Below are 24,824 nucleotides of genomic sequence, written 5' to 3' on the forward strand. Positions count from 1 at the left end.
CTCCCCCTCCCTTCCTCCCTACTTACTTTCCCATCACCAGCCTTGCTTGGCTTTGCCTGTCAGGTCGGGCTGGGCTGCCTTGGGTCCAGACCAGTTAAAAAAGAACCCAGATTATTTATTTGTAACGTCTCCCTCTTCAATCAGATCTGTTTCTTTCTGTCTTCAAGGTCTGTGTAGCTTCCCTTTCTACATCCTCCTGCCCCACCCAGTGCCTCTGTTTGGACTTTTGGACCTCTTTTTTGGGACACCTTTAGTGTCCACTACATATCAATTAGTCTTTCTCAGTTGGGTTTAACAGGGCCAGAGGCCAACTTTGTGGACTGGCTGTTCTGCTCCAGTAACAAGGACACACTCAACAATACACAGAATTTGTGGAGGGGTATTTTCTTCACAGAGGCACCTTGACATTTGGAGCATGTTATTTCCACACATATAATATACGTGTGTATGCGTGTGTGTATGTACTCCTGTCAAGGAGATAAATTGCCAGACCTCACCAGCTGTCCCTGCTCCCAGAGATCTTAATTTTGCCAGTGCCTCTGCTGTGTGGACCCTCCTCTCATCCCCCACACACCTAGGATCTTAGCTTTCTTTGATGCTGCTTAGAAAAATGACACCTCTATACCTTAGCGTGGGGCTTTCTAATTAGAAAGCTATTTATTCCTTCAGTCCTTATAAAAATATTCTTTGAAGGCCTAATCTAGGCCAGGCATTGGCCCAGGCAGAGGGGTATAGTGGTGACAGACATCTCATTTTACGCTAACAGTCATCATGGGGGATGGGTTATTACCTCATGGGACTGACTGATGAGGAACTAAGCTCAAAGGTGTAGCTTACCTGCTGTCTCAGGCTGATGCGTGGCAGAGCAGGGATGGAACAAAAGTATCTGAGTCCTGTTCTCTCCCCTACATCTTGCTGCTTCCTAGAAGCATGCAGAGCTAGCCAGCCTCTCTGGCTTGAGACATTGGGCTCAATATTGAGTAGATGATGTCATCTTGGCAGCACAGAGGGATTTCTGGGATGCAACTAGGTGTGGGACTGCAGAGGACTGGTTCTTGCAGGAAGCTCAAAGTCAAGGTAATGGGAAGGAGGTGGGATTTGGTGGTGGCGGGTGCAGGGGAGGTCAGAGATCCATGGACAGTGCTTCCTGGCCAGACATCTAGTACAGCCTCAGCAACCTTGAGCTGTCTCTTGTACTGTTTCTCTGTCTGTTCTGGTTCTGTTTCCGCCTCTCAAGCTTCAAGGGTTGCATCCAATTCTCCCCTGACATGGAGAGCAGAATTCCAGGGGAAAGAGGAGGGGAGCAGGAGGAACATCTATTAGGGGACAGGTGATACAGACATGTGTCTTAGGGTTGGCTGAAGGTGGAAGTGGGGGGGGGCAGGGACAGAGCGAGCGAGAGAGAGATAGAGAGAGAGAAAGAGGGAATGCACTCTGGGCTAGGTTAAGGGGAGGATCATGGAGTGGACAGAAGCAATGAGGAAGGTTCCTGATGAACTCACGGGTGGGGTGCCTGCATAGGAAGCCAGCTGCCATCCATTCATTTAACAAATATTTATTGAGGGCCTACTGTTCCCAAGCACTACCTTTGCAACTGGGGATACGTTGGTTGGAACAAAAAAGATGATGGTCTCTGTCCCCTGGAGCATAGAATTTGAAAGAGGGAGAGCATTGAGGGAGCAGGGTGGAGGGGAAAGAAGAGGGAGAGCTTATTGCTAGATCGTAAGTAAATGGAAAAATGATACTAGGGTGAGTGCTGGGACAGAGGTCCATGGTGCCAAGAAGTGATAGGAGCCTTTGGCTTCTTCAGGGCACAAGCAGCAAACCCCAAAGGCTTGGGGGCGGGGAGGGGCTGTTGAGGCAAGAACTGATGGGTTAGTGTCCCTTGCTCCTCTGGCAGCTCTCGGCCTGCCCCAGTTCTGACAACAGGGGTTGGTTTGGGGGTGGGGGGAGATTAGACATGGCTGCCAAGCAGGGTGGAAGTGGGCTCATCAGGGTGAGCTGGGGAGGCCTGTGTGGAGGAGCCTCCTGTAGGGTTATGGCTCTGGGTGCCCTTTGGCAGACAGAGTTTAGGGACTCAGCTGGCAGAGCGCAGAGGCCTCTGGAGCAGCCTGCCTCTGATGGGTCATTCACCTGATCCATCACTGTCCTAAGGTGATCTCACTGGACCCCACTAGGGACAGGCAGCCAGTCAAAGAGATAAGGCAGAGAACATCCTTCCTATTTTCCAGAAAGGGAAGCTTAGAGAGGTCGCTTAACTTGCCCAGGGACACAGAGCTAGTAAAATGGGTGCACTTCCAGCGCCCGGGGCCCAAGCCAGAGTGGAGGCAGGAGGGTTTGGGTGGGGGCTGGCCGCTGCCAGTTTCCCACGGGACGGACTAGGCTAAGTGGTGGGGGCGAGGGTTCGTGGGCATCCGCAGCCCAGGTTGAGATGACGGGGCGGGCAGGGAAACAGTTCAACTGCAGGAGGCTGCCCGACGGTGACAGGTCCGACCGCGGGGACCGCACCCCACCTGGAGACGGGGAGCCTCAGAGCCTGTTAGGGCCCCTGGGCGTTGTCACCCTCCTCCCGGTCCATCTGACAGACGGAAGCCCGGGGTCCAGTGGGGGAGGTGAGCCTGCCCCCCGCCGTCCCCGGGCGGGACGGGCGCAGCAGCCCCAGGAGCGACACGCGGGGGCCCTCCGCGCAGCAGGGAGTGACGGCCCCCGCGTGTCACGTGCAGGGCGAGGACAAGGTGTTCCGACGCGCGCCCTCCTGGAGGAAGCGCTTCCGGCCGCGGGAGCCGCACGGCGGCCTGCTCGGCGCCTCGGCGGAGACGCTCCCGGCCGCCTTCCGCGTGGCCAGCCTGGGGCCGCTGCAGCCCCCGCCCGCGCCGCCGAAGAAGGTCACGCCGGAGGGTGAGTGACGGGCCGCGCGAGGGGCCTGCGGGCGCCGCTGCACTAACGCTGCCGCCGGGCCGGCGGGCGGGCGGGCCCCGCCGAGCGCGCACTAACCGCCGCCCTGTGTTCTCCCGCGGCCGCCGACTCCTGCCAGCGGGGACGGCGGGCGCGCCGAGACTGGAGCCCTCCACGGTGCGGACCTACTCCTGCTGACCCCCCCTCCCGCCCCGGCCCTCGCGGGGGTGTGCCCGTGGCGCGGGGTAAGTGGGCCGGGCCAGGCCGCACGCCCCCCGCCGCCGCCGCTGCCGCCGGCCCCCCGCTCGAGCGCGCTGCCTCCAGCCTGGCTGTACCCCCCCGCCGCACCCCGCTTCCGCCGCCGCCGGGGCGCCTGGTGCTTTTGCAAGCTCGCTGCTCGCCTGCATCCCTGGCCGAGACGATGCCCCGCTCACCGCGCAATTCCTCTTTCTCCCTCTCTTTCTCAGCTCGCTCCCACTATCTCTACGGACACATGCTCTCCGCCTTCCGGGACTAGCCACGGCCCCCAGGGGCAGCGTCCTCCAGCTGAGTGGGCTCAGCCGGCCCTGCCCCCTCCTGCTCGTTCCCCATCTTCTTACAACTCCTGGTCTCGTCCGTGACTTTCCAGTTGCCCTGGACCTCAGAATATACTCCTCCATCCCCTCGGCACCCCACTACCCTGAGTCCCACCGTGTGCCCTTTGTAAGTCTCTTGTGGCTGTGGCTGGGTGTCCGGGTTGTCCATGCTTGGGATTCTGCAGAAGGGACTGGAAGACAGCAGCCCAGGGCCGGGTGTGACTTCATCCTCCTTCTTCTGGACCTAGCCTGGTCTGGACTGTGACCTCCGCCAGAGACCAGGATGCGGTGCCAGGGGCTAGGGATGGCCCTTCCAAGAAAATGGCACTTCAGACTCTGCCTTGCTCAGGCCGTGGGGCCTTCCCGTCCACGTGCACATCCCAGCTGTCTGACATCTGGTTTCAGTACTCCCAGGATCGCACCTTTCCCCAGCTCATCTCCACCAGGGCACCTCCTGTCTCCAGGACCTCCTTGGGGTCTGGGAGGGGCTGCAGAAGGCCCCATACTCTCTCAGGATGGTGAGGCTGGGGAGGAGAAAGGCTAAGGTGGTGATTCCAGGCCTTCGCTTAAGATGAAACCCAGACGTGATTTGAGGATGAATCTGAGAGAAACGGGCTCCTGATCTTTGAGCCAAGGTTAAGGATGGGGAAACTCTCAGCCCTCCACCCAGTGAGAGGTTCAGGTCGGTCAGCTGGAGGGACAGCCAAGTGCCTGTATCAGCCTTAAGCCTCAAAGGCAGGGGGAAGGTGTCCTGTCCTGCCCCAGCCATAAGGAGTTGCTGCTGGGGCAGGGCTGGTGGGGGGTGGGGTTGTGTGGGGTCTTGGCTCTGGGACAGAAGAGAGCTACCTGTGCACTGCCCACTCCGTTCCCAGTGTTCCCTCCCTTGCTGTCCTCCTCTGCCCACCTCTTTAGTAATCCAGCCCCTAAGAATATACATGATGGGTGGGTTGAAGAGACATTGAGCTACAAATCGGATTTGGGAAAATGTAGTGTGAAGCTTTCTTCTCCGGATCTCTTGGGAAGAAAATAAAGCTTTCCCTTCCGTGAGTCCTGTCCTAGGACGAGGAAATCCATTGTTGGTGAAGGCCGTCACTCTCCTGCTTGTCCCTGGATCACCTACCGCTGGTTCAGGGCACTTTTGGTGTGCAGGGACCACCTCCTCCGGAAATTCCAGAGACACCCCACCCCCTCCACCGCTGCCAGCCTCCATCATTTTAATTGCTTTCCTCAGCAGCGTGGTGGCAGCCGGGGCTTGGGGGTACAGGTCCCGGTTTGGTTGGAATGCCATTCCCAAGAAATCCCTCCTCCTCACTCACTTCCTCATCCTGCTAAAATGCCTGGAAGTGTTTGAGACCCAAGTTCAGGGTGAGTTGATAGACCCCAGTAAGAGGAGGGGAAGAGTAGCTGGAGCCAGTTTCCTGGAGAAGCGCCAGTGCTGAGCCGTCCTACAGGTGACTGAGCAGCTGGTTTGCAACCTGATCGACATGGGTTCTGAGCAGGGGCTCGGCTAGCAGGTGGGATAGCGGGTCTGAGCACCCTGGCCAGAATGAGTGATGGAGCCTGGGGCAATGCCAGGGCTTGGAGCTGTTTTTCAGTAGAGAAGATGTCCACCCGTGCTGGGGCCGAGTGGGCTCCCGGGTGTGGGCACGGCACCAGCTGCTCTGTTCTCCCTCATTGTTCCTTGCCCTCCCTGCTCGGCAGTCGACTGCAAATGGAGCTGGAGGCGTTCTTGAGCAGAAAATGAGTGGGATGGAGGGAAAAGGCCCCAATTCCTGGGTAATGGAGGTTGAGATTATGGAGAACCCTTAGATTCCTAAGATTGGTGGAGGTGGGGACCACCAGGCCATCTGACTGCTGGCAGGGGACTTTTGATGGACCAGCCAAGTGAGAGACTCAGCCCCAGCTTCTCCTCTACACCTTCGCCCTGTCATGGTTGCCCAGGTACCTGGGTCTATTCAGGGCGTCCTGGGAAGTATTGCAGGGAGGTGAGGGGCAAGAGAACTGGCACATACAGTGCCAGAAGGCTGTTGTCCTGGTGTCTCTCTTGCCTCACAGTCAGTGTATTTTCTACTTGGAAAGTTGTTGCCAGTACCCTGAACGCCCCCCTCGCCAGCCTCGTGTATCTCGTCGGTACCCCTCTCAGTACTGTACTGGCTCAGTGCATCAGGAGTGGGTGTGTGGGTGTGGATGAGTGTGAGTGTGCGTGTGTACGTACCAATAAACAACCTGGTTTTAAGACAGCCTACACGTGGCTCTGGTCTTTTTTTTTTTTTTTTTTTCAACTTAGACCTCAGCAGACCTGTCCAGCTTCCTTCATCATCCTCAGGGAATGTGCTCCCTCGAGAAGTAAACATCTGAGTTTTAAAGACATCAAGTCAGGAACCTTCTGTTTATTTTCCTACCCATGGGGCTGCTAGAGAAGCTTATGTTCAGGTTGCTTGTGTCAAGGGAGTTGAGGACAAGGAGTGAGGAGCCCCGATGCTGGGCTTGCACTTCTTCCTCTTCTTCCTCTCTGCTCACACTGTTGAGCTCCGCCCTCCTCCTGGCCTCCAGGGCCACTGTGCCCCTGCTTCGATCCCCGCCTGCTCACGCTGCAGCAGCCCTCACTGCTTGTGGATCAGAGGCCCATCCCCTCCACATGGTATGACAGGCTGCCTGTGACTTGGCTCCAGTGTCCCCTCCCTCACCAGTCTGAGTCCACAGAGTTCCAAAACGTCTGACCCCCAACCCCATCACCAGAAGGCAACAAGAATGCCTCTTGCCTTCCTTTGCAGCAATGAACCTTCCAGACCCACGTAGAGCATCAGAGGGGAGGCATGGCCAGCTCCTCCCCAGCAGAATTACATAAGCAACAACCCTTTGCTCGCTGGCACTCTACACCACCATGCTCTGCAGGCTTTCTCCTCGTCCGTTCCCATGGGAGCTGTGAGGAAGCCCCTTGGGTCTGTCTTACCGATCTCGTGATCCCTAGATGGACACACTCGAGTAAATAAATGAATCAATCTTATCTCGGGGTTTTTTTTTTATGAGGATTATTATTAAATAAAGTAAAAGTTACTGGGAACTATTGTGTGCCAGACCCCATTTAAGGATGCTCAACGTATTAGCTCATTTAATTCTGCAGCCCTGTGATGTGTTTATTGGCTATTTTGCAGGACAGGAAATTGTAAGGCTGAGACCACAGCTGGTCAGAGACAGATGTAGGTTCCAGAACTAGGCTTTCTGACTGCAGTGCCTTGTCCTCACTACAATATATATGTTAAAACTTCTGACTTAAAGCCAGGACTGCCTACCAAGTGTTATTTGCTTCTCTCTCTCTCTTTTCTTTGCTTCTGTTTTAAGTGAGCTCAAGCCTCTGTCCCTTGGCTCAGCCTCCTCTAGCTCCCTTTCCCAAACCCACACTCATGTGTCACTTGGCTTCTATGGTCTTCTTTGGACTGTGTTTCTTCTGCTCACCTAAATTACACTTCAGAGCAGTGTAAAACACCGTATCCTTCCCAAGGCTATCACTATTCCAGACACCGATGGCACAGGGTGGCAGAGTCCGTAGGCACAGGGGACAGGATGGGAGCCAGACAAGGCAACCTGTGACCCAGGGAGGGCACCCAGAGGAGGGAATATGCTGGCCTAGTGCCTGCAAGCCTCTGGGGGTTCCCTTCCCAACCACTCCATGACCAAAGGTAGAACTGACCAGCCTTGGTGACCAGCTGGCTGCAGGATAAGATCCGAAAGAATCGGAACAACTTTTTTTGGACTGAAAACTATTTCCCAGTGTTGGATCCACTGGGATGGGGAAGGTAGAAGGAGCAAGCATGTGGGGAAATGTAGGTTTAGTTGTAGACACGCTGAACTTTCTGTCAATATTTGTAGAAAAGAAAGAAGATTCTAGGTTTCCATCTTAGAACACTTTCCTTTGCCTTCCTTAGGAATGCTCCAAGCAGAGTGAGAGGCCAAGAGCCTGAGTCTAGTGGTTGCCTGTGGCTGGGGGGTGAGGCACAGCCACTGTTGTCGTGGGGTGGAGATTGGGGGTTCCCACCCACGCCTGGGCTGTGGGTCCTTAGCCAAGACTCCAGCTGAACCTGGAAGCTTCAGTCCTTCTTCAGCTCTGGTGTACCACCAGGCATCCCAGCTCCAGCCTGGAGTCCAGAAGCCAGGAAGTCAGACAAGTCCAAGGGATAGGACGCGTTGGTGATAGGGGGATGGGGCATGTTGGTGATACGGTTTATTCATGAAAGGGACACCTGATTTGAGAGGGCTCCTCTCTCGCCCTCCATTGTCCCCCTCCACCTCCCTCTCCAGCTGGTCCAACCAGCTACTACACTGGCAGCACTGAAAAGGTTTTCCAGTTTGCCAGATAGATGACTGAGAAGTTGGATACCTAAGCCACCCATAGTATTGGAAACAACAGCTAGTCCTGGAAGCATTCTGCAGTTCATGCTAATTAGCTAAACGCTCTGAGAAGTCCCTGTTTACACACAGACAACCAGTACGCCAATTCTTGAGTAATTCTTATCTTTACGTTCTAGAGGATTCCCTGAAGTCCATTATTAGGTAACATTTGATTAACCGGGTTTGATTCATTGCAGGTACTTCCACTGGAGACTGGATTTAAGCTAATTTCCCTAAAGAACTACCACTCATTATTCATTAATTGGAGTCTTATCTGTAATTTAATTGGGAAGGCTAAGCATCTAGCCCGGGAAAGGCTCAGCGCATTGATGACAGTTGTGTATTCTGTGCAAATAATGGCTGAGGTTGAGCTTCTGTTTGCAAAGTTTGCTGTTCACACCTGTGAGATCCCAGCACCTTGTTGCTCTGGTGGGAGGCTTAAGGACTTAAAGACCAAAGAAGAAATAGGTAGACCATGGCCACCGCTAACAGTGGTCGGGAATGTTGACCCTGATGGCCATTGCTGAGGACTGTTCATTTTTATCAGGCTAGGGATAAGAGCCTCAGTTTCCAATTGATGTGATAAGCGAAGAAGAATAAGCTTAAAAAAATATATCCAGCCACTCCAGAGCCTGTCAGCTGTGTAGCAGAGACGAGTACGCTTGTCCTTGGCTGCTCCTAGGCCCCCAGTGAGAAGCAGGGTGACTGGTGGGATTGTATCCATCTGGGAGCTTGGGAGGCAGCAGGGACAGAGGAAATGAACTTGAGGGAGACCCCCCCGCCCCCCCCACCCCCGCCGCCTTGAATGTGGAGTTCAGCGTTTTCAGTGGGTAGTGAGGGATTGAGTGTAGATTCGAGAGCCAAGGTGCTGCACCCAGGCCTGTGGCTTTCCTTGTCTCCAAGGGCAGTGAGTCAGGGGATGCTGAGGGTCCTGCACATGATGTAGGTATTCCTCTTCGGCCCTTCCAGAGAAGGTAAGATTATAAACACAGGGACACAAACGCAAGAAGATCCCACAGATGGGGCAATGAAGCCAGTCTGTGACTCCCAGCAGGCCCAGCTTTGACTGGTTGGAAACAAATGGGCCCCGGGGCTCCCTTCTGCACCCTCACCTTGGTCTGTGAGCCTGCTCTGCCCTTCTCTTCCTTAGGCAGAGCTTCTGGGAGCAGGGGGTTGACATCCCTTTTCAGGAGCAAGGTGAGAGGGCAGATGTGGGGGAGATGGCCCTGCTGAGCCCAGAGCAAGTGCAGAATGGATCCCAGAGCCTGGGGGGTCAAACTGGGCAAAGCCCATTGTCAGGGACCCCGAAGAATTGAGTGGGGACTAGAATATATCACGCTCCAAATCCCCAGACTCCTGTAATGATTCTGAAACTTGTAATTTGCAGTAAATCAGACAAATTTAGCCTAAAGCAGTTGGAGTTAATAAAATTTTTAGTAGATGCTCATGGTCCATTCAAATTCTAGCTTCTGCTCTCTCCCCAGCTAGTCGTTACGTAATTTCTGTCCAGAATCTCAATTCTCCACCCACCTTCTCCCTTCAGCCTGTAGTTGGAAGATAACATCCCACGAAGAGAACCCCAGCTTCTCTTCCGCTGATTGTTCCTTGTGAGGCCCTCCCCCCGCCCCGTCCCCCACAGAACCACCTTCATCCTCTGAGCTGTGGGCAGGGGCCAGGATCCTCTTCAGCTTGGAGGGATGGAAGGGTGTGGCGAGGGGACACGCTGGTTGGCCTGCAGGGAAGTGGCAGTGTCTGACCTCCCTCAGGCTGATTTATTCACCTCCCACTTTCTGGGAGGGCTCATGGTAATGTCACACCAGAGAGGAGGCAGGGATTAGGGAGGGGAAACCCACAAATTCCCTCTCCACAACTCTGCCTGCTGGCTGTGGGATGAGCGCTGGGCATAGAGCATGGTCATTAGTTGGAAGGGGTGGGACCCCCTGGGCTTGAAAGCGGAGCACGTAGACTGTTGCCATGTCCGTGAATAAGGAAGCGCGCCACAGATCGCGGCCCAGGCTTTTCTCCAGGCCTTGAGGGGTTTGTGGATCTGGTCTTTGCCCAGCTAGTGCACCACACCCAGCTTCCTTCATAGGGGTAACAGGAGCAGGGCTCCCAGGACTTGGTGACCACAGCAAGATAGTTGCCTCAGCTGCTTTTGAAGCCCCACTAAATCCAGTCCTTAGGAGGCACCTAAGAGGGGCAGGGGCAGGAGGGGCGGGCACGCCCCCATCATCACAGACGCTCTTCTAGCACCCAGTCTTTATTCATTTTTTAAAAAAAAAATCCAAATAAGTTAGCAAAAAAAAAAAAAAAATTACAAAACAACGTCAAAACCACACGATGCTTAGTTAAGAAAAGAAATCACCCCAAGAGCCCCTGCCCCCCTCCCTGCCTGTCCCTGGCAGCTCGTGCACAGGAGACCTTGGTCAGATGGCAGCTTTACAAACAACACAAAACATAAAACCACTGGAAGGTTCCCAGTATTCACTGCAAAAGCTTGGCCCCCCAGGGACTTGGGAACAGAGGGTTGTTCCTCTCCCTTTCTTCTCTCTCGATTCAGGGCAGGCCCAGCCCAGCCACTGGCATTGGGAAGAGACAAGAACAGGAGACGCACACAGCTCGTGCTGGCCAGGACACTGTCTCCGGCTCTCAAACCTCTTCTCTCAAGGGGGTGGAATTGGCGGCATTATGAACAAAGGGAAGCTCCTGAGTTTGCCCCCTGAGATGGGGCACACACGAGGGGCACTCTGGTCCCCTGCTTCATCTCCCCGGAAACAGGATGCTCCTTGCTGTAGGGGGTCAGCTACAGGAGAGTAGCCGTTCCCTCTCTGGGTGGTGAGTTAACCTTATATGGATGAGGAAGGGGACATTCTGGCATTCGGCAGCCCCGGGGCTGGCTTTCTGGCATCAGGACAGCCTGGCTTAGGAAGCCCGTGCTGCGGGAGCGGTGGCATCTGTGGCCAGCGTGCGGGCTCCCACGGACACCCGGCCTGGCAGACGGTCTCAGTTAGGCATGGTTTCATCCGGGAAGGCCACAGAGACGTCTTCCACTGTGATGCTGTCCACAATGGAGGTGAGCGAGTGCAGGTTGTGGGCGTCGGCAGGATCAGCTGTGAGCAGGTGATCTGTACGGAGAAGCAGGGAGGATGTTACCTGGGTGATGAAGGGGGTGTCGAGATCCAGGACAGGGACTGAGCTCTTTGGGGGTGGCGCAGGTTTTCCCGGACAGATGGGTGAGCAAAACTCAAGAATCCTACTCCCCAGCCCATGCCTTTCCCAGCGCTCCGCGCCCGCTCGTGTGTATCTGTGTGTGTGTGTACACTGAACACATATGCCTCCTCTCTGAACTCCCCTAGTTGGGTTAGAATTTGAAAGCAGCTACTCTATGGTGGGGCCAGGACGGCGTCTCCTGGGAGACTGGAACTGCCTTGTGCTGGCCCCGTTGTGCAGGACTGACTCAGCGATTCCCAGGGACCCCTGAGGCAGGGACATTCTCCTCTCCATGGAGCAGGTCAGGCCCCAGGCATGGGCTGGGGAGCTGCAGGAGGCCTAGACCAGTCCTTAGCTGGTCAAGATCTCAAGGAGACATAGGGCCTTCCGGCCCACCGTTTGGGACCGTGGGTTCAGCCGTTCCCTGGAGACACCAAGGGAAGAGGACTGGAGCAGACAACTGGGCCTAGAGACAGGCTGATGGGGTTGAGCCAAGGTTTGGAGGGTCTCACTTACCTGCTGTGTTGGGGCCAAACTCCAAGGTGCTGCCCCACTCTGGACTGCAGGAGGCGCTGTGGGAGCTGCATTCGCTGGGCACCTGCAAGACAGGGTGAAGGCCCAAGGTCAGAGCATGGGCCATTTTTGGTGATGTCTTTCTGTCCAGTTCCACGGGGTGAAAGCTCCCATTGTGGGGTTGGACAGTGGGCCACAGGCTGGAGCGCTCCAGCCCAGGGCAGCCCCCAGCCTCAGGATCTTCATAGGCAGCAACTTTCATGCTCCTGCCTGACCACAGAGCCCCTGCTTCCAGGCCTTTCCTGGCCTCCATCCAGGGTGGTGAGTCCATCCTCACAGGACACCCAGCCTAAAGGGGTCCCAGGTTTTCCTGACCCTAGGATAAGGATGGAGGAAGCAGGTGCGGGTCGGCTGGGGCTCTGGGAAAGCCACTGGGTAGGTGTTCTCTCCACTCAGCCACATACCCAGGATGGCGTGGGGTGGGGGTACAAAGTGGTCCTTGGCTGTGCCTTTCAGACCCCAACCCCAGGCACCGTGATGAACCCTTGCTCCCACCCAGGCTGACTCTGGACTTGCTTTTGGATCCCCTTCTTCAGTCCTCTGCCACCCCCCTCCACATCTGCTTCTACCCACTGCCTTTAACCTGGCCGGAAAGGACAAAGGCACACCAGAGGTCAGTTGGACAGCCCCGTTCTGACGAAGGGACCGGCCCATAAGATCCCACCTGTCACCTGCTCCCACCCTCCGACTGAGCACCCCCCCCCCCCCAAGGGTCATGAGGCTGTCCAGGGTCTCCTGTGCCCCCTGCCCCCGGGGCAGCCGGGGTGGGACAGCCACTTACCCCTGGCTGGGGCCCGCCGCCAGCCTGGTAGCGGAGGTCCCGCTCTTCCTGGTGGAGGGAGCTGAGCAAGGCCTGCAGGCGCTCGATGTACTGGATGGCACTGCGCAGGATCTCCACCTTGGGCAGCCGCTGGCTGGGGTTGGGCAAGGTGCTCCTTTTCAGAGCCTCGAACGCCTCGTTCACCTTCTTGAGCCTGCGCTTCTCCCTCAGCGTGGCCGCGCGCCGCCGGTCCACCGACACCGACTTCCTCTTACACACCTTGCACGCCCACGGCAGGCACTGGCCCAGGCAGTGCTCGGGGGTCCCCAGGCCCTTGTCCTCGAGGGGCCCTCGCGCTTCGGGGCTCAGGCTGAGCTCGGCCCGCTCGTAGCCCGGCGGCTCGAAGGCCTGGAGGTGGACGGGCAGGTAGTTCTCCCCGTCATAGAAGTGGGGCTCCTGGTAGAAGTAGGGGGAGGTCTCATACAGCTCCATGGGGTCGGAAAAGACTCGTTCCCCAAGCTCCTGCAGCCCCTCACGCCAACTGCTGGGTGCCATTTAAACCCTCCCCGCTGGCATGGAACCAGAGATAAATATAGCCAACGCCGCAGAAACCTGAGCCCCCCCTAAGCTGTTGCTGCACATCAAGACGTTTACAGTGGATTAGATGCGACTCCCCTTCCCTCTCCCCGCAGCCCCACCCCACCCAGCCTCCTGCCCCAGCCTGGGCCGGCTCCTGTGCACGGGGAGGGAGGCCGTCGGTGTAATTTGATTAGTTTTCATTTCTCAGCAGCCCCTGTGGGGCAGGGGAGGTGGGGGAGGACACACATTCTCTCATCTGCTCCTTTCAATTACTCCTAGCTGGGCGGCCTGCCTGGTTTCTCCTTGCCAGTCCCGGAGAAGTGCGGTGGGGGTGGGGGAGAGCCGGGGGAAGGGAACAAGGAAGGGCAGGGTTCAGGCTGGAAAGGGCCTGAAGAAGTCAAGGTGTCCGTCCCCTCCTGATAGCACCTCAGCCAGCCCCCGTCTGACGGAAGCACGAGACCGCTTTGAATTCAGGGTGTGTATGGGGGCTCCACGTCCAGGGGTAAGAAGGAACCTGGAGAGGAAAATGACTTCAGCTCCTGGCTTTCTAAAGCAGCCTGGACGTCTTGTATCTCATAGGTCTCCAGTAACAGGGAAGTGGAGGCAAGGAGAATTTTTTGATCTTTTTGGCAGGAGTCGGTAGAAGTCTTCCCTTTAGCACAGCTGGTCAGGGGCAGAGCAAGAATGAGGACTTACAGGCTTACCCCTTGCCACCTTTCCCAGAGGAGCAAGGTCAAGATCTAGGAAACCCTCTGTTTCCTCCCTCTCTCCCTCCCGATCATCTCTCTGCCCTGTTGCCTCTTCAACTCTGTTTCCTGCCCCATGGCCAGCCTTTCCTGACTGCTTGGTGTGGGTGGGTGGGAGGGGGAGAAAGCAGAGCCCGCCGGACTCACTTTGAATCTCGCCTCTCCTCGACCACCTGGCGTGGTTCTGCATCTTCTCATCTAAGCCATTAGTTTTACACGTAACGTGTAGGTCTCAAATGTCAGGGGGAAGAGGGACTACTCCATCTTTAGGCTTCTCAGTCCGTGGTTACCTCTCAGCAGAGGGTTTGGGGTCTGAGAGGACCAATCCTCCCAAGACTGTGGGCTCGCCTGAGAGACCAGTGGACAAGCACAATCTTAGGGCTGAAGAATTACAGGGATGCTCCAGGCAGGGTCTCTGACCTCTAGGACCTTAGCATTAGTAGACCCTGATGGTTAACTAGTTCTCGCCAACCTGTGATGTCTGAATCCCCCTCACAGGTGGCCATTGTCCAGCTGTGGCTCACAAGGCAGCCTGTTCCACTGATGTGCAGCTCTGGCCATGGGGAGGCCTTCTGGATTTTGGATTGTGCTGTGATGTGCTCCCTTTTTTATCCTTTGGTCCTGTTTTCTTCTCTGGGAACCAGTGGACTAAGTCTGGTCCCTCCTCCACTTGATATTTGAGATTGATGTTATAAGTTCCAAACGGTGACAAGGACGATAAGAGGTGGAATAATGGTGCTGGGGACTCAGAGAGGACTTCTTAAAGATTTTAATTTTATTTATTTGACAGACAGAGATCACAAGTAGGCAGAGAGGCAGGCAGAGGGAGAGGGGGATGCAGGCTCCCCGCTGAGCAGAGAGCCCGATGCGGGGCTCCATCCCAGGATGCCGGGATCACAACCTGATCCGAAGGCAGAGGCTTTAACCCACTGAGCCACCCAGGTGCCCCTCAGAGAGGACTTCTTAGAGGAGGTGAGCCCTACATGGAGCTTGAAGGAGCTGGCTTTCCAGCTGGTGTCTGTTTGGGGTAGGGAACAGAAATGAGGAGGTGGGGCAATAAAAAAAAAACCCCTAAGCATGTTGAGGGAAGCAGTGAGGTCTTCACTGGGTTCTGGGTCTTTCCAATGTGACAGAAGTCGGGGCTGGAGGTGCTTTGGGTTCTAAACCCTGCTTTGACTCTGCTTTGACCAGCTGGGCTGAAGAAGAAGTGCTATTTCTAAAACACATCCCGCCAAGCAAAGAAAAAAGAAAAACCTTGCCTCAGTTTACACCCCAGTTCTATGAGCCCTGAGGAAAGAAGTGATGTGGAAGTTACTATGGAAACCAAAAAATTGCATCCTTTGGTCCTTTTGGGATGCAGTCTGCCTTGCCCCTAAACAGTGTGTTCACATCCTCTAAAAATGGAAGCAGGAAAGCTGGGCTTGTTCTGATTTCCAGGATCTTACTATCTATTTGGCGAGCATGGACACTCAAGTGTGAATGTTAGATTGTAATGTAAGAGCGCTATTTTAATGCAGCAGGAAACATGGGGGCCGTGATCGATCGCAAAGGAGTGGGCTCACCAACTAGCGTTTCAGGAGTTTATGGAAAGTCAAAATCACCAAAGTCTGCTCTCTGTGGAAGGCTTGAGGAGGAGGAGAGTGTTGGGCTGGCTCTTGGAGAACAGGTGGGATTTAGAAGAGAAGAGAGGAGGGGAAGGGAGCTCTGGGTGGAGGGTTTGTGTGGCTCTCGGGGTTCCGGTAAGTAGGCGATCCAACGAGTCTGTATAGATGGGAGGGGGCCCAACTGGACATGGGCAGATTCGAAAGCTGAGACAAAGAGACCCCATAGAAAACCATAGCAGTGATCCAGGAGTGAGGTGCTGAAGGTCGGAGCAACCCACTAAGTTGAGGGGAGATAGCTTCCACCAGGAGAGGGTGTGGGGATCAGCTGGCAGAGGGATGTTGTGCGTGTGCAGGCCTATGTGTGAGAGGGGAATGGTCATCGTAGTAATGAACATGGAACATGGAAACACCCAATAAGTATCAGACCCTTTCCTTGCTTTGTCCTCTCCACTCCTGACCTCTCTCCCAGGCTATTACCCTGGCTGTCACCGCCTCCAGGGGACCAGAAGAGCAGGAGTCAGGGGGGGAAAACCTGGCCCCATCCCAGGTGTGTATTTATTTACTCACTCACTCTTTCAATCAAGAAATATGTATCGCACACCTTGTGCTGCATGTTGGGGTCACTGATGTGAATAAGATGTGGTCTTTGTGCCTGCAGCCTAGTCACAGTGGAGTAAGGGACATGGGTACACGAAGTTCTCTAACCAGAGTGGGCCAAGTTTGCTGGCGGAAGAGTAGTTTGGAAAAGTGCTATGCTATAATCCAGAGAAAGAGTTTATGAACTACCCCCTTTCTCAGCTGAACCCGGTTTCCTAGGAGCCCACTCTGCGTCATTCCCTGGGGCTGGGGCTGCACCTGGGTGGGAGCGGGAAACAGGCTCAGTGGCCACTCCTAGGTTCAGGTGTGAGTTTGGTCTTGTGTGTGTAATGTTTGTCTCTAACCAAAGGTGAGGGCAGGGCTGGAAGGTTAGGGTGGTCTTCTGTGCCTGGGTTTCAGTGAATCCCTGTCTGTAGATGTGTTTGTATCTGTCTGCCCCGTGTAAGTGGCCCAAGGACCATGTCAGGGCCCAGCTGGGGGGCACAGACCCTCCTAGGACTGAGAAGCTAGGGTGGCCCAGGCATCTCTGACCTCAAAACCCTGGTGGGGGTTCCCACCTTGTTCCTCTTTCATAGCTGAGCTGTGGAGCAGCCGCATCTCGGGGCTCGGCCTTCCTCCCCTGCACACTCACCCACCCCATGCAGGCTGCCCTCTGATGGATGGGAACACATTGGTGCCAAGCACAGAACAGCCTTTGTGCTCCGCCACCAGCGGTGATCCATCACTCTAACCTGACAGCAGGGCGTCGGGCCCTAATCCCCACCCCTGCTGGCTTGGGCACACAGGGCCCCCTGCCCCGACCGTAGCCTCCTCCATCCAACCCGTTCCCTCCAGAAGAAGCCCTTATCCCTGGCTGGGGCTCCAGGGCTAAGCTGTTTGTGCCCCCACACTGTCTGTCTCAACTCAATTCTGTCTGTTTGCATGCTGGACTGATCTCATCTGCATGGTTGGGTTTCCAAATGCCCAGAAATCCCCTTCCCCTGCCTGGCGGATCCTTCCTTCCCCCTCTGCTACACTCCTAGTTCTACTCTCTGATTCCTAGCCCCTTCCAGTCCCTGCCGACCTCACAGGTGGGCTGACCTGGGCTTCCATGTTGCTTGGCCAACATCAAAGCAAGTTTTCCATTCTGGAGTCTCAAGTGCCTGGCAATAGAGAAGCAAAAAGAAGAATCTGGAAAGGGTGGGGGCTTCAGGCTTCTCCAAACAGACCTCATTTTTTGTTTTCTTCGCCTGGGTCTCTGGATGTTATGGATGAGAACTGGGTGGGGGTTGGGTGGCAGGAATGTATGTACATTTCAAGGGCCTAGATGCATGAATGTGGCATACAAATCAGCTTGATTATTTGGGGAGCAGTAGCCTCATGGCAGGGTGAGAACCCATCACAGAATCATAGAATGTCAGAGCTGGGAGGTAGCTGAAGGATTAGCTGGTTCACCTTCTTCCTTCTACAAGCTGGAAACTGAGGCCCAGAGGTTGGATCAGACTTGTCCAAGGGTGCACAGAGCACCAGTATCAGAAGTCTGAAGGGTGTCGGCTCTTGGATGGCCCGATTTTAGGCCTTGGGGCTGAATCCAGGTGTTTCCTCTCCCTCCCTGAGGCTGACAGGTAAGGAACATACTTCATGTGAGTACATGATTTCCAGGTGGCAGTCAGAGAGGGGACTGGAGTGGCCCCAGGCTTGGAATGGAGAGTCAGGGAGACGTGGAGAGATGAAGACAGGTGAAGGGAGTGAAAGGCACTAGCCCAAAGGAAGGCTGGGGGCTTGAGACAGGAGGAGAGGTCTAGAGGCAGATGGGCGCCCCAGCTGAGAGGTGAGGAGCAGGGGGGGCCCTAGGCCTCCGGAGGCCGCACATTGTTTCCATTGAGGACTGAGCATCAGATAACCACTGGGAAATCCGTCCCTGCCTGGAATCTGGAGCTCAGGGCCAGGCTCATTTATCAAGAATCTCTGGCCTTGGGGTGGGGGAAGGTGTGGGCCTGGAGGCGGAAGGGAATGGGTCCCCAGGGACGGGGTGGGGGGGGCTGGGGGTGGTGATTGGTGGACACAAAGCACAGAGCTAGGTTTAAAAATAACCACACCGGGTTTCAGCACAGTGTGTCGCTGGGTGAACCTGGGGGCCTTTGACAATGGGGGTGAGGATTTCTTATGAGTATTCCATGTTCCTGTGTGAGCTGGGCCTTCAGCTCCGGATGGAGACAAATACTGTGGGGAAGTTAAGGGCAAGTGGAAGGAGGAACCGTGGATAAGGAGGCAGGGCACGTTGCTGCCAGTTCTCCTCTCGGGTTCTCAGTTTCCCTGTTTGTAAATCAAGATGCTGATCTGAATGGTTCAAATGGCCCCTTCAGAGGTAACATTCTTTTTCTGACTCAGCCTGTGGGTCTGGAGGAAGTACTCATAGGGTCAGCGTGGGACTGTTTGGATAGTGGTTTGAACCGAGCCTGGCCCAGGAGAATGGACTTGTAGGGTGAGAGAGGACAGGTTTCCTTGGATTTTTTTGTTCTTTTCCCATCTCCACTTCTACTCCCAAACTCAGTTTCCCTGAAAGGCAACCAGAGGGTTCTCGGGACTCATTTCAGTCTCCCTCGAACTGGCTGGCATGTATCTGTCATACTTGCCCCCAGACTGAGCTCCCCCACCTAGCCCCCTTCCCTTCTAATGCCCTAATACTCCCCCACATTCTGCCCTCCCTGTGGGTTCAGAGCTGCCCCACCCCCTTCCACTCCATGGACAGCTTCTATTTCTGCCTCTTTGACAAGTTGTGACATATTTGGGAGCAGCTGCTGCCTGGGTGGAGATGCCTTTGCTTTTCTCCTGGCTCTGTCTTCTCCTCCCCAATACCTCTCCCAACAGCCACCCCTTTCCAGAATGTGCTGGAAGACCCTCCCTGCATTCCCCTCTGTGGAACTCAGACCTCCAGCTTTTCCTCGGTTTCTGCAGGAGTGGCCCAGCCTCTAGACTGAGACAAAGGGAGCCTTCTGGGATAGAAAGTCAGGTGGCCGGCTGTGGGGGATAGGATCTCTTCTGCCAAGTCCCAAGCTGTGTGGTTTGAGGCAAGTCCCTTTCTTGCCCTGGGCTTTCTTTTTCTGTCTTTAAGATGGAAGTGATGACTTTTGTTTTCCCTGCCAACAGCAAATAGTTTGGCCACCTGTTAACTGCAGAAACTTGGGAACTCTCCCTGTGCCCTCGATCCCATCAGCCCTTATCTTCTCTAAAGGTTTTGTTTCAATGTGACCTGCAGAGAAAAACGAGTCAATTGAAATGGATTAAGAAATGATAGGGAAGGGGTGCCTGGGTGGCTCAGTGGGTTAAAGCCTCTGCCTTCGGCTTGGGTCATGGTCTCAGGATCTTGGGATAGAGTCCCGCATATGGCTCTCTGCTCATCAGGGAGCCTGTTTCCCCCCTCTCTCTGTCTCTGCCTGCCTCTCTGCCTACTTGTGATCTCTGTCTGTCACATAAATAAATAAAATCTTTAAAAAAATGATAGGGAAGATAGGGGGGCACAGGGGTGGCTCAGTCAGTGGAGTGTCCGACTCCTGATTTTGGCTCAGGTCATGATCAGGGTCGTGGGATGGAGCCCCAGGTTGGGCTCCTCACTCAGCGTGGTGTCTGCTTGAAGATTCCCTCCCTTTGCCTCTCATAAGCACTGTGTGTGTGCTTAGGTGCTCTCTCTCTCAAATAAGTGAATAAATCTTCTTCTTCTTCTTTTTTTTTAAAGAAATACTAAGGAGGATAGAATTAGCAGGCAGGGCCATTAAAAGAGCTATTATAAATATGCTCAGTATGTTTAAGGATTTAAAGAGAAACATGAACATAAGAGAGAATTAGAAGATACAAAAAGGAATTACAATTTCACAGGATAAGATTATATATTAGTCTGCTTTTGTTGCCATACTAAAATACCATAGACAGGATGGCTTAAACAGCAGAAATTTATTTTCTCACAGTTCTAGAGGCAGAAAGTCTGAGGTCAGGGTGCCAGCATGGTCGGGTTCTGGTGAGAGCTCTCTTCCAGTTTGCAAATGGCTGCCTTCTTGCTGTGTGCTCACATGGTCTTTCTTCAGGGCATGTGTGTACATACAGAGAGATATCAAGCCTCCTGGTGTTTCTTCTTATAAGGGTTACTAATCCCATCAGACAATGCACTCACCTTCATGACCTAATTACCTCTCCAAAGCCCCATCTCCAAATACATCACACAAAGGGCTTTGACATTTGAATATTGGGGAGAACACAAACCTTCAATACATCCCATATTAATAGCAAATTAGATGTTGCAGAAAAAAGTTCACTGAATCTGAATACAAAGCAATAGAAATATCCAAAATGAAACACAGAGAAAAATAATATATAAAAAAAAATTGCACTGATCCATGGGACAGTATCCAGGAGACTAACATACAGGTAATTAAAGTCCCAGAAAGGGGCAGAAAAATGTTGAAAGAAATAATGGCTGTAAATTTTCCAAATTGGATGAAGACTATAAACTCATAAATCAAAATCATTTATCCCCCAAAATCATAAACACAAAGATATCTACACCAACACACATCATAATCAAATTTCCAAAAACCAGTGGTAAAGAGAAAATTTTAAAAGCAATCAGAGAAAAAGAGGCACACTATAAATAAGAGAATCAAGTTTTTAAAAAGTATTGACTTAGCATCAGATACTACAAAGGCCAGAAGACAACAGAACAACATCTTTAAAGTGCTAAGGAAAGAAAAAACTATAAACCAAGTCTTCTATGCCCAATAAAAATATCTCTCAAGAATGAAAGTGAAGTAAAGACTTTTTCAGACAGAGACTAGCTGGCAGAATTTATCACTAGGAGATAGTCACTCTAGTAAGGGTTAAAGGGAGCTCTTTAGGCAGAAGGAAGATGATACAAGATGGAAACTTGAATCTTCAGAAAGGAATGAAGAGAATCAGAAGTGCTAAGCATGTGAGTAATATGTAAAGGATGACACTCCACCCCCAAGAAATTTAAAAATTTCTTTAAAAGATAGTTGTCTATTTAAGACAGAAATAGTAACCATGTGCTATAGGATATATAATGTAAGAATAGAATTATGAGAACAGTAGCACAGAGAATGGGAGGTGGGAAATAGAATTATACTGTTTTAAGGTTTCTAAATTATACGTGAAGTAGTATAGTATTATTCGAGGCTAGACTGTGAGAAGTTAAAGATGCATATTGTTAACACTCGAGGAGCTTCTAAAAAATAAATTGTAGACCTATAGCTAATAAACCAATAATAGAGATACATGGGAATATTAAAAAAATATTCAGTTAATCTAGAAGAAGACAGGAAAAGAGATGAACTGGAATAGAGAGCAGATGGGACAAATTGAAAACAATTTGCAAGATGGTAGATTTACCCCCAACTTTATCTCTAACTGTATTAAATGTAATTAGTAGGACTGGATAAAAAGCAATATCCAGCTATAGGCTGTCTATATGAAATTAACTTAACATGTAAAGACAGATAAATTGAGAGTAAAATGATGGAAAAATATATACCATGGGAACACTGATCAAGAAATGTTGGGATGCTTGTCTGGCTCAGTCAGTGGAGCGTGTGACCCTTGATCTTGGGGTTGTGAATTGGAGCCCCATGTTGGGTGTAGAGACTACTTAAAGTAAAAAATCTCAAAAAATTGAAAAAGAAATATGGAGTGCCTGTATTAGTATCAGGAAAATCAGATTTCTGACAAGCAACATTGCTAGGGATAATGAGAAACATTACATGATGAAGGGGTCAATAATGCATCAATAAGACATATTAATTTTTGAATGTCTATGTACCTAATAATAGACCTTCAAAATAGACGAAGCAAAAAATGACAAAACTGAAAGAAATACTAGATAAACCCCAAATTTCAGTTAGAAATTTCATTTTAAAAAACATTTTATTTTTAAAGTAGGCTCCATGTCCATCGTGGAGCCCAGCTTGTGGCCCAAACTTACAACTCTGAGATCAAGACCTGAGCTCAAATCAAGCATTGGGTAGTTAACCGATGAGCCACCCAGGTGCCCTCATTAGAGATATCAAAGATCCTTTCTCAGTAATTCACAGAACAAGTAGGTAAAATTAATATGGAGATAGAAGTCTTCATTCATTCCATCGATTTGCCAACTGACGTTTGTAACAGTAAGTGGCATACGGAACACTGACCAGGGTAGGTCATATGCTGGGCCACTGAAAGTCTCAATAGATTTAAAAATACCACAATAAATAGCATATGCTCTGACTGCAGTGGCTAAATTGGAAACCAATTACAGAAGTTTCTCGAAAATCCCCCAATATTTGGAAATTAAACTTTTAGAGAACCCTTGAGTCATTACTTATTGAGCCCTTTCTGCCAAGTCCTGTGCTGCTAGATAAATTGTGTCTTATTTAATTCTCACAATAATCCCCATGAGATCATTACTCTTGTCACCATTTTGCCAATGAGGATCCAGAGCCCAGAGAGGGTAGGCAGCTGGTAAATGGTAAAGCCAGGGCCAGAAACTGAGATCGTCTCATGCCAAAGCCCAGCTTGCACTCAGTTATGTTGTTCAACACTCAACTAGTTAGAGACGGGCACCCATTTGAAATGGATGCCCCAGAGACCTCTGTGCTGGGAGAGCCCTGTTCGGCCTGGGATGGAGGAGTGTGTGGCTGAGCTGTTGACAGGCTGCTTGCCTCCTCTTCAGCTGCCCATCCCCAGAGTCACCTCCAGGCTCAGTGCTCAAGAACATTCCCTATGGAAAGTTTCACAATGGAGGTTTCTTCGTGCTCTTCCCCACCCAAAAATTCCTCTCAGCTCTGGGGCTCCCGTCCCCAGCCAGCTCTCTCCATGGCAGGCTCACTGGCCTTGTGCAGATGCTCCATCCAATCTCTTTCCAAGTGCTCTTGATCTTTCTCCTCCAGGGATCCTACTTCTACTGTCCCCATCTTGGCTCCCCCAGCCTGGTTCCCCCATCCTGATCTCAGTGAGCCTGCTCTCTGCTTCAGACCTTTCTGGAACCTTATCCCCGGGTCTTCCGTTCCAAGCAAGCTCTCAGACACTGCTCCTCAGATAGCTTTCTCAGACCAGACCCACTGTGTCTAGTCGCCTGGAATCCACGGTAATCAAAGTATCCTCAGACTGTCCAGCACTGCTCAGTGGCTTATTTTTTCTTGGTCTTTTACTTGAGAGACCCTTGAGCCAGACTGCCTGGCTTATAGTCCTGGCATTGTCACTTTTGAGCTTTGTGACCTTATATAAATGACTTGACCTCTCTGTGCCTCTACTTATTAATTCTTTTAATAAGGATAAAAATAGGACCTTTTCATGGAATTTTTGTATAGATTAAATGGGTTCATATTCATAAAGCACTTGGCACTTAGTGTCTACTCAATTAACTTAGCTTCATTATTTTTATTGAACCTGCCTTCTGTCCTTGTCTCCTCCATTGGACTGGGAGCTACCTGAGAGCAGCCGTAGTGTTTTTTTCTATCACTCTATCATCTTGGGAGCCCTCTGGGGAGAGGAGCTCCATCTTCCCTAATGAGCAGAGGACTCCCCAAGGACACAACATGTGTCTCTACCATTAAATAGGAACTGTGTCTGTGTCCACAGACCCTTCTTTGCCTGCCCCTCTGTTCTCAGGACAGGGACGTGAATGTGGCAGGCCTAGGGGAGCTCCCAGGAGGTAAGGATGGTGCATGAAGGGGTCCTGTTGAGGGAACCATGTAGACAGATTCCTACCCAGGGCAGGGTGGCCCCCAGAGAGAGTAGGGCAACTCTTGGAATGATGTCACAAGATAGCTCCCAAGGGCTACCTCTGTCCTCAGGAAGGGGCCAACCAGGAGTTGTCCCAAGACCTTCTGTCCACGTCCACCACTGAGGTCATCAACCCTCGGCACAACCTTATTCCTCTCTCTCCATCAGAAGACGGGAGGTGTGAATGGCATGTGGTAAAGAACGGCCTGAGATGACACTGAATCCGGCTTTGCTGCTTGCTAGTTGTGCGACCTTTTATTCATTTAATATCTTGGAAACTGTTTTAATCACAGACGAAATGCTCTTTAGAAAACCTGTTTCTTCCGGCCCATCATATACTCAATAAATGTTTTTTGAATGAATGAATGAGTATTTGTTCCTTTCTTTGGGGGCAAGGCTTGGGGAGTGGTGTAACCAGCTATGCTTCTGGTAAGCTGAATTCTAACATCTGTGGGCTGAACAGGTCATTGAGATGACATTTAGCTCACTCCCAGCCTTTAATCCATGCAAGGCACACACTTAAATGAGCTCCCAAAATGGAACCCTTGGTAATGCATTCCCATGCTTCGGCCATGAGAAAATCCCTTCTAACATCACTTCACCCTCCCCCCTTCAGGGCACATCATAAGCATGTCTTGTCTTTGACTCTTTTCTGTAGCTGAGATAGGAATATGGTGTTTCACTGGGTTGAGAGTCAGGACATCTGTATTTGATTCCTAGCTCTGCAGCTAACTCCTCCATGGCCTTGAGAAATGGAAGCTGATATTTGCTGTGTCTCTACCTTGTTCTGGCCACAGTGCTAACTGGTCCTAGTACATTACCTCACTCATTCCTCACAAGTATGTGGAGTGAAGACAGAGTCCCCGTTTTACAAGGGGAAACCTGAGACTCAGAGAAATTAAGGAAGCTGAATCAAATCACGCAGCTTATAAATGATGAGTTCCCATCTCTGACTCCAGAGTTTCTTTCCACTGTCCTATGCTGACTTCTCTAGAGACCTCAGTTTCCTGATCTTTCAAACAAGGGGATTGGATTCAGTGTTCTGGAAGGTTCCTTCCAGCTTTGGCATTTTTGTCACCCCCTGCTCGAGCCCTCTAGAAGGATCTCAAGAAATCGGTGCTTGGCTTCCTGGCTGGGCTGCCTTGCT

The 24,824-nt window shown here is 52.3% G+C and overlaps 2 protein-coding genes across 7 annotated transcripts in view; one reads left to right on the forward strand and one right to left on the reverse strand.

The window, feature by feature from the left end:
- PPFIA4 (PTPRF interacting protein alpha 4) overlaps positions 1-5,708 on the forward strand; it is a 49,003-nt gene extending 43,295 nt beyond the window's left edge. For 4 of the 6 annotated variants that reach the window (XM_059413134.1, XM_059413139.1, XM_059413137.1 and 1 more), the window contains 3 exons: positions 2,724-2,898; positions 3,035-3,140; positions 3,363-5,708. In XM_059413134.1, coding sequence (XP_059269117.1) covers positions 2,724-2,898; positions 3,035-3,093 — 234 coding nt within the window. In that variant the 3' untranslated portion in view covers positions 3,094-3,140; positions 3,363-5,708. The remainder of the gene's footprint in view (positions 1-2,723; positions 2,899-3,034; positions 3,141-3,362) is intronic. The other 2 variants (XM_059413135.1, XM_059413138.1) reach the window with 1 other exon arrangement.
- Positions 5,709-10,862: 5,154 nt separating this feature from the next.
- On the reverse strand, positions 10,863-12,894 carry MYOG (myogenin). Its single transcript, XM_059414081.1, has 3 exons — positions 12,424-12,894; positions 11,586-11,667; positions 10,863-10,984 (listed from the first exon to the last, which is right to left on the reverse strand). The coding sequence occupies exons 1-3, from the start codon at positions 12,892-12,894 to the stop codon at positions 10,863-10,865; spliced, it is 675 nt and encodes a 224-aa protein (XP_059270064.1).
- Between the last annotated feature and the right edge of the window lie 11,930 nt (positions 12,895-24,824).

The sequence above is a fragment of the Mustela nigripes genome, chromosome 10, assembly GCF_022355385.1.
Source record: "Mustela nigripes isolate SB6536 chromosome 10, MUSNIG.SB6536, whole genome shotgun sequence".
Classification (NCBI taxonomy): domain Eukaryota; kingdom Metazoa; phylum Chordata; class Mammalia; order Carnivora; family Mustelidae; genus Mustela; species Mustela nigripes.